Raw genomic sequence first — 15,894 nt, 5'->3', positions numbered from 1 at the left:
AGGCCAAAGCAGGGCTCTTGACTCACTACCCATGCTTTTCTTGCTTGTACGCTACCCTTCCCCATCTGAGTAAATGGCACCACATCCATCTAGCCACTTAGGCCAAAAACCTAGGGATTGTGGTTGTTTCTTCTCTCTCCTCACTCCACTCCCCACATGCACTCCATCACAACTCCTGTCAGCCTTACATCAAAATGCATGCATCCTGATCCGGACTAATTTCTATCAGCCTGCGCTGCTTTCTCCCTGATCACCCCATCTCTCACTTGTATTACTGCAGCATCTTCCTGCCCTTAATCCCCTAGAATGTATTCTCCATACAATGGCCAGAGTCATCTTTTCAACAAGCAAATCATATAGTGTTTCTTCTCTGCTTAAAACCATCGCAAGCCTTCCTATTGCACCTGGCCATGCTAGCATCCTGCATCTTTCTTGAACTTACCAAGCAGGTTCCTGCCTTAAGGATTTGGCATATGCTGTTTCCTTCCCTGGGATCCTCTTCTCCCACATCTTTGCATTCCCAGCTCCTTGGGATAATCCATGTGTCAGTTCAAATGTCCCTTCCATTTCCTAATCTGTAAGACTCTCTAAGACTCTGATGGGCATGAGCAGGGGTGGGATGGACTCTAGCACCTCTGAGTTTAACCATGCCCTGCTGGCTCTGGACTACTCATCTAGGTTGGCCCAGGGGGAGATGACAAAGACCCAAATAGATTCTGGGTTGCAAAGGGAGGGACAGGCCAGTGACACTATAATGAAGTGGTGGCTGGTTGGTATGGAGAACAAGGGAGAAGGAGGAAAGTCAGAAAGCTGTAGTTTGAATTTGGAGAGTTGTTTAGTAGCATTAATCACTAGGAGTCAGATTTGGTAGGTAAGTGATGGTTCTGGCTCAGAAACTTGCATTGTGAGACATTGCTAGGACTCATGCATAGAGATGTCCAGTAGGCCATGCGAAGTGAGAGCAGAACTTCATTATACTGTTTTAGATCTCCCCAGCCCCTACCCCCAGCTACCTAGAGAGCTCTGTGCCTTTGGTTTACTTCTCCTTTTCTTGTTTCCTTCTTTTCTTCTTTCTTTCCTTCCCTGTGCTTCAGTTTCCTTGCCTCTCCTTCTTCCTTCTTCCTTCTGTCCCTTCCCTTTCCTCCTCCTTTTTTTCCTGTCCTCCCTCCTTACCTCCCTCCTCTTCCTCTGTTTAAAAATCATATACCACTCCATAATCCCCTCAAGGTACAGAGCAGGAAATAAATATTGAATGGGTTAAGTGTTGGGCTCAATTTTGCAGTATTATAACAGGGATGGAGTAGAAAACTTTTAAACATTAGGCATCCAGAAACACTTAAAATCTAACAAAATAGGTGCAGACCTCTGGCTCATAGTGTGAGACACCGTCTGTTTTTATGCAATATCTTGGGAACAGTAGACAACCTGCTGGTTGCACAGGAATGCACTGTGTGCAGATAGCCTCCTAGCACTTCCTGAGCAGCTCTTCTGGAAAATCCCCACACTTACTGGGGTGAATAATGGGCTTTTGTTTTTCATTCATAGATAATTAGAAAAGGGATTCGGAGGATTTGGTGCCTTTACCCTTCCCCATTGTCTCTTTATTATTTTTCTTGTTTTACTTTTATTTACTTTTCTTTCTAAAAATATTTGTGTTTTTTGCCTGGGTCAATTTACCCCTGAGTTTTTCAAACTGTCCTTTTACCTGCTAGGCAGTTTTTGAAGTTCTTCAGTTGCTTTATACTCCTCACCTCTCCCCTCCCCTCCCACCCTGAACTTGACCTTTCACTTTCTGATGTCTTTGCTTTCTGCTTTTCCTTGTCTATATAGGGCCTAAAAAGGCCATGACTATGAAATAATGATAAACTATGCTGCTAATTTAAATGACCTTAGCCCTTCTACCTAATCCCTTTTTGCCTCACTTTCCTATCTGTGGAAGGAGGAAATGTATTAATTTTGCTGTTGTACATAAATTACCACGCATTTTGTGGCTTCAACAACACACATTTATTATCTCACAGTTTCTGTGGATCAGAAGTCTGGGCACGGCTTTGTTGGGTCTGGGTTAGCTGGGGCTGCAGTCTCTCATCTCAAGGCTCAACTAGGGAAGGGTTCATTCTCAAACTCTCCTGGCCCCTTGGCAGGATATAGTTCCTTTCAGTTTGTTGGACTAAGGGCCTCTGCTCTTGGCCAGTGGCACCATTAGTTCCTTGCCACGTGGCCCCCCAACATGGCTTCTTGCTTTATCAAAGCCAGCAAGAGAGAGTCTCCTAGTAAGACTGTAATATAATCACTGGAGTGATACCTCATCACTTTTGCCATACTCTGTGGGTAGCAAGCAAGTCATAAGTCCCCCTCCCCCTCTGCAAAGGGGAGAGTATTCCACAAAGACATGAACACCAGGAGGTGGGGATAATTAGGGGCCAGTTTAGAGTTCACCTTAGAGAAGAGTGCTTCTGAGAGAAAATACTTTGAACTCCTTAAAAAATGTCTATAAAAAGTCTCCTACCTTATCATAGGCCTTTATAGATCATGACTAACACCAAAATAATAATGTTTCTTCTTGTCTCTCTCTGTGTCCTATGGACTAGGTTTTACTTCTAAAAATGACTTGCTTTCCTTTTCTGCAATTAGAAATCTCGTCAGCCTCTCTGGATGAGAAAGCCAGCAGGACAAGATTGCTGTTGTTGATCTTGATTTTGACTGTGCTGATCCAGCCCCTGTGGGCAGCTGAGAAAGGAAAGGCCTTGCAAGTTACTTTTTGAAAGTGCCTGAAAGCTTTATATCTGCCCTGTCATTTGATTTCAGCTCCTGAAACAGATTGGGAGGGGCACAGGAAGAGGAGCAGCACCTTGGGTTTGATTCAGGTTTGACTCAGGTGGGTAAGTTGTCCACACAATGAAGACGGAGGGATAATCCGTGGACACACACAGAGGCAGGGTTGTTTATGTATTCATTTGAATACAAAAGTCCTCCTTTGCTGTGAGGAAGAATGATCTTTGCTATATAGTATATATCTTTATGACTAAGGTCTCTGATTTTAGAATCTCTAAAATAAAGGCGTGTTCAAATTAGAATTGGGGAATGAGGAAAATCTGACCTTCGGCGTTTTCTCGGAGATCTAGGCGCCAGGAGATGAGAGTAGAGAAGGGTGGGCACGGTGAGGAGGCTGGAGCATGCCGGTCACGAGTCCCAAGAAAGGCCCCATCAAGACTGGAATTCCCTGCGGAGAAGGAGAGGGGCGGGCAGGAGAGGCACTGCTGGGAGCGGAGCCCCTTGCGGGGAGCTTTAATCGGGCTCAAAGTCGGGGCTCCACACCCCAGGAGGGGCGCTAGGACCCAGGCACCGTCCGGCCTCGGACGTGCCTGTGCCTTGGGAGTGAAGGCTCGAAGAGGTTCAGGCTAGCGGCCAGAGTCCGTCTGATCGACAGACCTTCACGTGGTCGCCAGACCTGGGGTGCAGGGTGCGGCAGCCCTGTGCCCTCCGTGCCGGCCTGCGGCGCAGGGCAAGGGCACCACCAGGGCGCCCAGCAGCCGCCCGCTGCTGGCATGGACCATCCTCGCTGCGGGCCAAGCGCCCGCCAGGTGAGCGTCCTGCGCGGGGTCTGCGCGTCCAAGGGCTGCCCCATTCCACCTGGGCACCCAGGCGCTCGGGGCGAGCTGGGTTAGGCGCGCGCGCGCAGGGGACACAGGCGGAAACCTAGAGCTGTTCCTGGCCCCCCTTTCAGGCACCCCCCGCTGTGGGAAGGGTTCTTTTTTTTTTTCTTTTTCCCACTAGTCTCTAGGTGTCCCGGTGCCCAACTCCCTTCGTCCTTTCTAGGAGGGAAGCACCTCGAGTGTCTGGTGTAACCACCGGGCTTAAACTTACGAAAAATAACAATCGCCCACCACCAGCTGCCCTGGGCTGTACGGCGCCGCACTGCTGTCGCGCGCTTTCCCGGGCTATTGCGAGGTTGGGCCAGCCCCACTGGCTTCTGCTGTGCCCGAGTGCCCACGCGCTCTGAGCGCCAGGTGCCCCCGCTTTCCTCTCCGCGCTTCCTGTGGCAGCGTACCTGCCTCCCCTTCCGGGAAGCTAACCCCCCAGAGCCCCAGACCCCAGCGAAGAGCGGGGTGTTCTTCAGCGCCCCCACTGAAGCGCTCTGGACTCAGTGATCCGGGAACCCACTTGGACCTGCGCGCAGCTCCTGGGACAGCGCTCGCTGGGCAGACAGACCTAGCGTGAGGTTCAAACTACCCGCCTCATGTCGGGAAGATGGAACATGGGCACAAAGAAGGGACTCATGCTGTGGGTCGCAGGCAAGGGCCAACGAGACAGGTCTAAGGCTCAGGGAGGGGCGCCTTGTCCAAGGGGACAATGTCACCTGAAGTGCACTTAGTTTCCAGGATCAAGTAGACGCGGCCCCCTGGACTGTTGCTGGAGGTGAGGCATGCACCAGCCTTTCAAAGGCTTGACGAGGGGTCCGCAGCCTTCAGTAGGCTTCTTGTATACCCTCTAGATTAGCCATGCCCATCCATTCTGCTTCTAGTTCAATCTGACACCAGTTTACTGGATCCAGGTTGCCAACAACAGAAAAATGTCGCTGACGAGTTGCTATGGACGGACTGCGAGTCGCTAGGGCTGCAAGACCACCACAGTGCAGCCCCTGCAACTTCTGCCCCTGCAACCTCTGCAGGCCACTACCAGGTCAGGGCGCTGGAGGGCGTGCCTGCTCTGGTAGTTTCTGATGCTGGTGTCAGAACCTGAAGTTAAACACGCAGTGCTAATCTAGAAGAGAGACTTCCTCTAAATCTTATATTGGGAAAGAGTCAAGAAAAACATTTACACAGGTCCCGTGGGGGTTAGGTGAGGGGCAGAGGACTCTCCCTCTAGGATTTTATAATCTGTGGGCTGGCACTGTAAGTTCTGCTCGACTGCCCCTGCGACCTTGACTGAGCTATTTTAACTTAGCTCCGTTTTCCAAGAAGCAAAAACGGGAGAATGATAATTCGCCAGCAGGGGAAAGAGCATGCATTAGGAAGCCAGTTCCAGCCCTAATTATACCACTGACAAACTGTGCAACTTTAGGCAAAGCCACACAACCTTTCTGGGCCTCAGCTGCCACAAAAAGGCTTGAATTCTGGGGTCCACTGTGGCAGTGATTTGCCAAGCTTAGAAAGTCTATGAATGCTCAGTAGTTCTTTGTTAGTCTAGATTGTACTGGTTCCACAGAGCATCCATGGACTGAAAAGATACTGGATCAGAACTGTGGGTGATTTGAATTTTAATACCAATCTGTTTGTAGAGCCACCCAAATCTTTCAGGCTTAATGTCTGTGGCTATAAGCCTGGCTGGTGTAGTTAATACTAAGAACACACTGTGAAGGACCTCACATAGAAAGTCCTATTTAAGTTAGAGGGTGATTGCATAGAACTTCTTCCTCTGCATTTGAAAGACCCTTTCCATAACCACCTGTTAAAGACATGCATAGAGGAGAAGCCCCAAACTGATCTCTCTGTCAAAGAGGGCTGAGTGTGCAGCAAATATGGTGGAGGTTACACCCGATAAACAGTTTATTTACATGTGAAGGACTCCATTAACATTATCTTCTCTGAAAAGCAGCTTATCAGTTTGGTAATGAAATAATACAATCATCTTTAAAATCTACATTGAATCTTGGAATGCCTAATATTGCTAGAATTGATTGACTTTTTATTTAATTTCAGGAAGGGAAATGAGCAGGGTGATTTATTATGTTTCTTCCTAGATAATTTGTTTGAAGAGATTTTTTTTAAAAAAAAAAAACTAGAAATAAACACAACAGAAACTACAAGAAAACTTTTTTTCTGGTTCCAGAGATGAATATCATCATCATTACCATAATGATGAATATCTATTAAGCACTTCCTATGTGCCAAGCATCTTTCTACCCAGTTTTTGTACATATTCTCATGTTATCCTGTTAGTATCTTCTGAAGGAAGTACTATTATTTTTTTCAATTTTACAGGCGAGGGAACTGAAGCTTCTTGCCTGAGATTACACAGCTGGTAGGTGCTGGGACCAGCTACTTGGGCTTATTTACAATGATCGAAGCAATATGCAAGAGGGGGGAGAAAGGGAGGCCAAAATGTGCCTACTAAGGGTCAGTGCATGGAGGTTAATAAGTCTTTTATGAGTGGTAATTTTCTTTTTCTAATTTATCCTTTCTTGCTTTTATCAGTATGACTTGGTTATATCTTTTCATGTGAGCAAAGAGATTGACTTCTTTCTTTTTAACACTTGAATTGAGTGCAAATGGATAACCATAGTTTATTTAACCAATTTCCTGTGGATGAGCATTTGGAATATTTCTAAATTTTCATAATCACATATATAGTGCTAGCTTAGTGAATATTCTTATTTATACACTGAGTGGCCAGATTATTATGATCTCTGAACGCATAATAATCTGGCCACTCAGTATAAATATATATATATTAGAGGCCCGGTGCATGAATTTGTGCATGGGTGGGGTCCAGCCAGCCTGGCCAGGGGGAGAGGACATGGGTGGTTGGCCGGCCTGCCTGCTGGTCGAACTCCTGGTCGAGGGGACAATTTGCATATTAGCCTTTTATTATATAGGATATACACTGAGTGGCCAGATTATTATGTGTTCAGAGATCATAATAATCTGGCCACTCAATGTATATTTGTGTACGCCTGTTCTCAGATATTCCTGGTGGGTGGAATTGCTATGTGAAAGAGCATGGTTACTATTTGATATGTACTTTCTAATAGATACTGCCAACTTGCCTTCACAAAAAGAAATGTAATTCTGGTTTGTGCTCCAGTTCTTCTGCTAACATATTTTTGGGCTTTTGGTAAATCAGTGAATCTGAATGAGTCTCAGATGTATCGTCTATAAACTAGGGATGGTAGGTCTTATTGCCAATGTCTTTTGTGGAAATATGTACAACCAGAAGTTGAACAAATGAAATTTTCCATATGTGACTATTTTTTAACCTACAAAAACAGAAAATTAATGTGCTTTCACCTGATGGCACATGAACTTCTGAAATACCTGTTTTTGGTACTCCGGCTTTTCTGAGCTAGATTTGTGTGTGAGATGAGGGTAGGCTGCAGTTACAAATTAACCCTGAAGCCTCAGTTGCTTAAAAATGTTTATTTCTCATTCACATTACATGTCCAAAGCAGGTTAGCAGAATTCCCAGCTCCACACAATTACGTAGGGGGACAGACCGACAGGAGGCGCTCTACCATTTTGTAACTGCAGCGAGATTCAACCTTTTTCATATCACGGCACATAAGCAAGTGACTAAAATTCTGCTGCACACCAAACTATATGTTTTTTCCTATCTGATAAAAATGGGTGTAATTTTGACTCATTCACACTGGACAGTTATTGTTGTGTTGGCTGTTGTCATCTTTTTATTCGACAATCTAAGGGAAAAGCGGTCAGTGCCCCTGATTAGATGGTCAAGTATTGCTTGTTTTGAAAATTCTTATGGCATTCCGGTTGAAAATCCCTGGTCTAGAACATGTAGTTTCCATGGTCCCATGCAGGGGAGGAGGGAGACTGTGGAAATGAACACCTCCTCTTCAATGCCTCAGTCTGGAAATGAAACATATTTCTTTTATTTGTAGCCCTTTGGTCACTTTAGTTACGTGGAGCTCACTCCGATGCACGGAAACTTGGAAATGTTGTTTCCTGTGTATAGCAAGAGGAAATGGCATGGTGAATGCACAGCATTGCGCATGAGTTTGGGAGGGCTGCCATGACAAAGTACCACAAAGTGGGGGGCTCATACAACAGAAACTGATTTCCTCACAGTTCGGGAGGCTGTAAGTCCACAATCAAGTTGTTGGCAGAGTTGGTTTCTTCTCGGAGCCTCTCTCCTTGGCTGGTAGGTGGCCACCGTAGGGGAGGAAAAATAATTTCCCTCCACTCTTCTAGGTTCTTGGCTGAGACCACCCCCGCCCCCCTCCGTAATAAAAGACAGATTAACAGAAGAAAAACTTTTATCAGAAGATACAAGACTCAAAAGGGAGCCAGACAATTGAGGCTTATATACATACTTATATACATAGGAGTTAAGATACCTGAGCTAAGGAAAGAAATAGGATCTGGGGCATCAAGCGTGAAAGGTGAGAAGAGCAAATGTTTGGTGAACAAAGGTTGCCCTGCCATGCAGATAAGTCTCTCAGATGAGTAAGTGATTTCTGGTAATAGCTCTCTTCCTGGTACAGGCCCCTTTCTAATGCAACCTTTCCTTGCAAAAGGGCAACTTCTGCTCTGTTTTCAGAGCTCCTCCTCTGTGCAGTTTCTGAAAAAATGATCAGCTCAAAATAATCCTTATGCCAAAGAGGAACATTTTGGGGTGGCACATTCTGCCACCCTTCCCTATCTTCTCTCTGCGTCTTCACATGGTCTTCCCTCTGTCTGTGTCCTAACCTCTTCCTCTAAAGGCACCAGACATACTGGAATAGGACCCACTCTAATAACCTTATTTTATATTAATCACCAACTTTAAGGCCCTATCTCCAAATACAGTTACATCCTGAAGTATTAGGGGCTAGGACTTCAATCTGTGAATTTTGGGGGTGGGGCACAATTCAGCACATAACACATTGTCTCTGTCAGATCGCACTGAGGTTTAGTCACCTTGTTTTTATTTGAGGAGACCAATTTGCTTCTGATGCCACATTATGGAGTCTTCTCCCTCTTCACATCACATTGATTAATAAAAGTGTTATTTTCTGAGTTTCCTGGTTGTTACTGAAAGGGGCACAATGTTGCTACTTACATCAATAACCTTTTATTAATGGCATTGAATCTAATGTGAGACAGGGTGACTGTGGGTGAGAGATGGTGAGCATGGTGGTTAGGAACATGAACTCTGAAGCAGACCTCCTGGGTTCTAATTCCAGCTCCACCATTTACCATTGTCAATTTAAGAACACCCAAACATGTAGAGAATTTTAATGAGTTTATTTGAGCCAACTGACGACATATGCTGGAGAGCAAGATCTCAAATGCTCCAGAGAAGAACAGTTTGCAGCTTCTTTTACGCATTTGTAATTAAGGAAGATTACATGGAGATGGGAGGAAGCAAGGTGGAGATTGGATTACAGGATAGTGAACAAGATGATGGGCTCTCTTGCGGATGGTTACAGTTTATTTCAAAAGTGTGTTAACCTAGACGCACAGAAACAATGGACAGGGCTTACTTAAAGCAAAGATAAAGCTTTTATTAAAAGGTTACATGTCTAGGCACTACTATCCACCATGACCTGCCCAGTTACGAGTTTATGATCAGATCACCTTGTGAGGTTACTTTTCATGGAATCTCTTTTTTCATCCATACCAACAATGTTTCCTCATATGGGAAGAGTAATATCTCACAGGGTTGTTGTCATAATCAAATGACATAAAGGAAGTAGAGTGCTTGGTATACACTAGAGTATTAAAAAATGGTGGCTGTTATTATTTGCAATTTTAGAAGCTCCTGGCACCCTTCAGGCCCAATGTGATTGCCCCAGACCATGCCCCAAGTGCACAGACGACCCAGGGACTCTGCTACGCAATCTTCCAGAGCTTCCAGTGCATGCCTGAGAGGCATGTGTGCCTTATATAATAGTCATTGCATGACCACCTTAAAACTCCAACAGCTCACATCCATTAAAGTCATAGTTTCTCAATTAGATTTGAGAGCGGAAAACAAACACAAGACTGTTCCCTTAAATAGCCCCTTAATATTATCATCCACACTTCAGTTGAAGCAACTAGGGTTGGCAGTTAAAATGATTTGTAAAAGCAGCATTTCTGTTTTTTCTTAGATGTTCCCTTTCCCGTTGTAATGACCCTGGAATTGGGACATGTTCCACAGTCCATGGCACCTGAGAGTTAGGCCTGGAAACTTTTCCTATTAACCTGTCTGGGAAGATGACTGCAGACTTACCTTCTCACAGCATCTTTCCGTGGAAACATAGGAGTTAAGATACGTATGGATTGCTCAACACCTGTGGTGGATTATCTGTCTTATTGTGAAACTCTTATTGTGCAGATTCCTGGGACTGCACCTGGACTGGGAGAGGTTGGAATTGTCTTGTGGCCTTGGGCCTGCAGGACTGGAGCAGTATAGAGGCCAGTAGGATACCAAGACAGTAACTTCCCTGGGATAGGTGAACCATGCACCTCATCCCCAGCAACTGTCCATCCCCCATGTGGTGGAGGGAAGCAAAGACTGCATTGTGGGTAGTTGCAGGGCCTCCCTATGAGACAGCAGATGCTGTGCGTACTTTATTCCTGCCCCTTTTCTTACCATAAAGCTGAGTGAAGTGCTAGATTAAAGCTGAGTGTGTCTTGTGACTTGATAGCCAGTCTGAATTCGTGACCACTGCTGCTGGTGGGGCAGCATCTTATCGATTTGTCTTGGCCTGGCAGTGGTTGTAATGTACTTGTCATTGCCAATGAATGGGTCCACTCAGTTTTAGGTTTTAATCTTTTCAACAAATTTTATATTTCAATCGACGTAGGTGCATTGTTGCTAGTATTTGTTGAGTTTAATTGCTGATTAAGATGACTTCAAAAGGTTCCACCGTGATTTGGCTTTGAAACAAAACATTGTTTACACGATTATATAGAGTCAAGGAAATAGACCATAGGGTCTATTTCAATATTGATAAAGCAAATATTTGTCATTGGAGGAATGATGCAATTTCAGTTTTGTTTTGTCTTTTGAAAAGTAGCAGCCAGGTGCTTTCAATAAAGAAAAGGTACCCACCAGTACATAAAGCTAGATTCATGTTTTGTTATTTAGATATGTGCAAAAGGATTACCTATCACATGTCAAATAATTAAACCAAAGGCAAGAGGAATGACCTAATTCCTCAGTATATATAAAAAAATTCAAAGCTGTGAGAGGCTAGTGGAACCAATTCTTGTATCTTTAAAAAAATACACTGAGTGGCCAGATTATTATGATCTTTGAATAATCTGGCCACTCAGTGTGTGTGTGTGTGTGTGTGTGTGTGTGTGTGTGTGTGTGTGTGTATTAGAGGCCCGGTACATGAATTTGTGCATGGGTGGGGTCCAACCAGCTTGCCCAGGGGGGAGGGGACATGGGCGGTTGGCTGGCCTGCCTGCTGGTCGAACTCCTGGTCAAGGGGACAATTTGCATATTAGCCTTTTATTATATAGGATATACACTGAGTGGCCAGATTATTATGCGTTCAGAGATCATAATAATCTGGCCACTCAGTGCATACGTTTTATTGATTTTTAGAGAGAGAGGAAGGGAGTGGGATAGAGAGATAGAAACATTGATGGGCTGTCTCCTGCACGTCCCCTACTGGGGATCAAGCCCATAACCCGTGCATGTGCCCTGACTGGTGACCTCTTAGTTCATTGATTGATGCTCAACCACTGAGCCACACTAGCCAGGCCAATTCTTATAGCATAAGTATAGGACTGTCATTAGGCCATTATATCATAGTTTAATGAGCAACACTTTTTTCTTAGTAGTACATAAAGTGATGGTGTCTTAGATTTGATGATATATGGCAAAGGTTTTGAAGAAGGGAATGAAACCCAGGTGTCCTGTCTCTTAAGCAGTTTATTTTCCCCTGCCGACACCAAGGTACACCTCCTCTGACCTATGTATTGTCTGACCCCAGCTTCCATATTGGTGACTTAGGTCACTCACTTGACCCAGAGATTGCATGCCTTCTTAGGAGTGAGGAGGCTAGGAAGTAAAACTTAAGGAGGCCCTCAAGTGCAGGGCCAGCATCTGAGAGTGAGTGCCTCCTTATATTTTGTGGCCTAGCTGCTTTGCTTGCCGTACGCTAGTCCCTTACCCTAGTTGATCATTGAGTTTTCAAAATTTTTCCTAGATGACTAAGAAAATTAAACTGAGATACACTGAGATAAAATGGGTGAAAAAGCAATCATGTAGCACATATGGCCAGGCAATATTCTCCACTGTAAATATTACTCCTGAGTGAGATCTAGGGAGAGCATTACTGAGAAAATGGTTGGGACATTGCTGGGAATGTGACCTAATAAATGTGTTAATACTGCATGAGTTATTTACCTTGTACATTTGTGTGATTAGCCATGGCTTATTAAATAATAGGAAAAATGATTTCTCTAAGTTATTAGGATATGTTTTCTAGTTTTATTTAGTTTTTTATTTTTTTAAAGAAAATTCTCAAGACCTTCTTCCTTGCAATGCAATGGAATTTAAAGAGGAAAATTAAATTCTTCAGGTAGCTCTCATCAAATTTCCTCTGTTTTGAAAACTGCACAACAGATTTTCTTAGTAACCTAAGAGTGCTTTAGAAGGTTGAGGAGTTCTAGATCCTGTCCTAGCAAGATTGAGATAAATAATATTGACAAAGGGTTTACTATGAGCCTCTTTGTCAAACAGCCCATCGAATAGCATTTCGGTCTGAAGAACATAATCTTTCTAATACACATTTTCAGGTCTCGAAGAGGAAGAACTCGGGTTTATCCCAGGTTAGCATTTCCTGAGGGACAGTAGCCACTGAAGTGTTTTCACCGTCTGTCTTTTATTGAGCAGGCTTTTCCTTTAAGAGAGGGCATTTCAGATCTCTTGACATGGCATGCCCCAGAGTTCTCAACAAGCTGTCACTCATGTTGTGGGAATACGTTCTGTCAGAAAAGCCACAGCTCACCCAGATCCTGTGGCTGCAGGGATTGCACAAGAGGAAGGGAAGCAGGAAGGTGGGAGAAGAGAGGGGAGGGCTGCTTGGAGGAAGAATAATGCACTGTGCCCCAACCCTTTTGCATCACCGCATGTAGAGGACAATGACAGTGCTGTCTGGAACAGTGGAGTCAGGGAACAGGCTCTGTGTGCACTCCATCCTGCATGGATGGCCCGAGGGCTGAGAGAATCAATATCTTGTTGTGCTATCACAGTTTGGTCAGTACATTGGGGTGGATAATGTGGCCCTTAGAGGAGGGAGGGAGGGGACCACTGAGTTGTCCATCTCTGCCTGTCTCAAACACCCAGATGGCCTCCTGCCTTGGCCCAGGTGTAGCTGGCATTTTTGTTCCTTCCAAAGCACTGCCTTTAGGGGCATGTGCTTGGTCTGCAGGACTTGTCTCTGTCCATGCAAGATCTGGAGGTCAGTGAGAGCTACAGCAGTGGAGGAGGGTGCAGGCAGCTGAGGATGGTCACTTCTTCCTTCTGCCTTATCATCTGTAGAAGGAGCAGGCTTCTATTGTTCATGCAACAAGTAATTACTGAGAATCCAGCGTGCATCAGACAAAGTTTCTCACCTCTTGGGGTTTACCTTCTGGTGTGGGGAGATGCTAAAGAATGAAAGAGAGAGAAAGTCAGATGGTGGTATGTGCCCCAGAGGAGATAAAGCAGGAAAGATCTCCCAAGATGGGATAGGAAAACGTTGCTTTATTAAGGTCTAGAGGCCTGGTGCACGAAATTCGTGCACTGGGTGGGAGGGGTGTCCTTCAGCCCAGCCTGCACCCTCTCCAATCTGGGACCCCTCGAGGGATGTCCGACTGCCGGTTTAGGCCCAATCCCACGGCAGTCGGACATCCCTCTCACAATCCAGGACTGCTGGCTCTCAACCGCTCACCTGCCTCTGCCTAATTGCCTCTAACCGCTCTGTCTGAGAGCCTGATCACCCCCTAACCACTCCTCTGCCAGCCTGATCAACACCTAACTGCTCCCCTGCTGGCCCAATTGCCCCCAACTGCCCTCCCCTGCAGGCATGGTCCCACCCAACTGCCTTACCCTGCCAGCCTGGTTGCCCCTAACTGCCCTCCCCTGCTTGCATGGTCACTCCTAACTGCCCTTCCCTGCAGGCCTGGTTGCCCCCAACTACCCTCCCCTGCCGGCACGCTCACTCCTAACTGCCCTCCCCTGCAGGCCTGGTTGCCCCCAACTGCCCTCCCCTGCAGGCCTGGTCACCCCTAACTGCCCTCGCCTGCTGGCCTGGTCACCCCTAACTGCCCTCCCCTGCTGGCCTGATTGCCCACAACTGCCCTCTGCCGCCCATCTTGTGGGGGCCATCTTGGACCACATGGGGGCAGCCATCTTGTGTGAGGGTGTGACAGTCAATTTGCATATTACCTCTTTATTATATAGGAATAGTCTGAGAAGGCCTCCCTGGAAAAGTAACATTTGAGCTGAGGCCTGAACGAAGTGGGGTGTGAGCCATTTGGATAGTTGGGAAGCACATTCCAAGCAAGAGGAATAGCAGATGCAAAGGCCTTCAAGGTGTGTGTCTGAATGTTCAAAGTACAGCAAGGAGACCAGGGTGGCATGAAAGTGAGAGCAAGGGCAGGGCAATAGGAGCTGAGATCAGAGAGGTCATGGAGGGTCAGGCTGCAGAGGACCTTGCATGCTGTAAAGACTCTAAGCCAGATGGGAGTGATAGAATCTGACTTAGGTCCTAGGAACATCAGCCTGGCTGCTGTATTGAGAATAGCCTGAGGCAAGCCAAGGTGAAGCAGTGGTCAAAATCAAGGCCCACCTCCCCCTGGAAGCCTTTCCTTATAACCAACCTTTGAGTGACTGTAAAATAGTTTTGTTTTGTTAATCCTCACCTGAAGATATTGTTTTCCCCATTAATTTTTAGAAAGAGTGAAAGGGAGAGAGAGACATACACAGAGAGAAACTTCAATGTGAGAAGGACACATGGATTGGTTGCTTCCCACACACGTCCCCGAGCTTGCAACCGAGGTACGTGCCCTTGACTGGAATCAAACCCATGACCTTTCAGTCCACAGGCCAACACTCTAACCACTGAGCGAACCGGCTAGGGCTCTAAGATAGTTTTTAAGGAGAGAGGTGGCTTATAGTTTGTTAGTTGAAAAATACTGCTGTGGATAAATGAACCTGTGGAAAGCTGAGAACCAATGGAATCATTGGTTGCAGAAATTTATCTGATCAATGGGATGATAGAGAGAAAATAGAGAGAAGCTCATGATCCGTGGTTTTGGTGCCAGTGCCAAGTGAGGCTCAACCAAAAGCTAAGAGAAAGCAATTCTTTCACTAATATCTGATCTGACGTACAATTGGGGTGTAACAGAGCTGGGTAATGAATATTTGCATTGTTTCCAGTTTGATCTTCCTTTCACTTGGCCCCTGCAATGTCTGTCTGATTTCAGTGATTGCTTTTGCAGGTCTAAAAATTGTGTTCCCATCATCACTTTGGGTCTCACATGTGAACAGGCTGTCTGATCCATTGTCAAAGCCTTCTACAGAATTAAAACAACTTCTGGTTTCTAAATACATATTCTAGAACTTCAATCAGCTAAAGATTAAAGTAGGCCCAAGAATAATATGATTAGTAAGGAATGATGAGTTAATTATTTTCTTGGGCTTGATGCTCAGGTGTATTGGTCTGCTCAGGCTGCCATAATAAAATAGCACAGGCTGGGTTGCTTACACAACAGATATTTATTTTCTCATAGTTCTGAAGGCTAGAAGTCCAAGATCAATGTGTCTTGACACCAAGAGTTCTATAGTGTCTCTTCCTCTTCTTTAAAGGATCCTAGTCCTGTTGGATTAGGGCTCCCCCTTATAATCTCATTTAACCTTAATTACCTCTCTTAAGGCTCTGTCTCCAAATACAATTCCATTGGGGGTTAAGACTTAACCTTTTAATTTTGAGGTGCACACTTCAGTCCATAACATTAGGCAAATGCTACAAGTTTTCTTAAAAGTAAACCTTACTAAGGTATAATTTATGTACATTAAATGTACACCGTTAAAGTGTATAGTTTGTGAGTTTTGACAGAGTTTGTCATATAATATGTCCATATAACCACTACCACAATCTAAATATAAAGCAGTTCTGTCGTCCTGTCCCTTGTGCTCCTTCCCACTCAATTCTCAGTCCTTACCATAAATTTCAAGTAGCCACTG

At 45.3% G+C, this 15,894-nt stretch overlaps 1 protein-coding gene across 1 annotated transcript in view; it reads left to right on the top strand.

Moving 5' to 3' along the window:
- The first annotated feature begins 3,416 nt into the window (after positions 1-3,416).
- Positions 3,417-15,894, top strand: part of PDE8B (phosphodiesterase 8B) — a 220,763-nt gene continuing 208,285 nt past the window's right edge. The window contains exon 1 of the mRNA XM_080680280.1: positions 3,417-3,584. Within this exon, the coding sequence (XP_080536406.1) occupies positions 3,549-3,584 (36 nt within the window). The 5' untranslated portion in view covers positions 3,417-3,548. The remainder of the gene's footprint in view (positions 3,585-15,894) is intronic.

The sequence above is a fragment of the Plecotus auritus genome (assembly GCF_963455305.1).
Source record: "Plecotus auritus genome assembly, chromosome: 7".
Classification (NCBI taxonomy): Eukaryota; Metazoa; Chordata; class Mammalia; order Chiroptera; family Vespertilionidae; genus Plecotus; species Plecotus auritus.
This window is presented reverse-complemented; position numbering and strand designations above follow the sequence as displayed.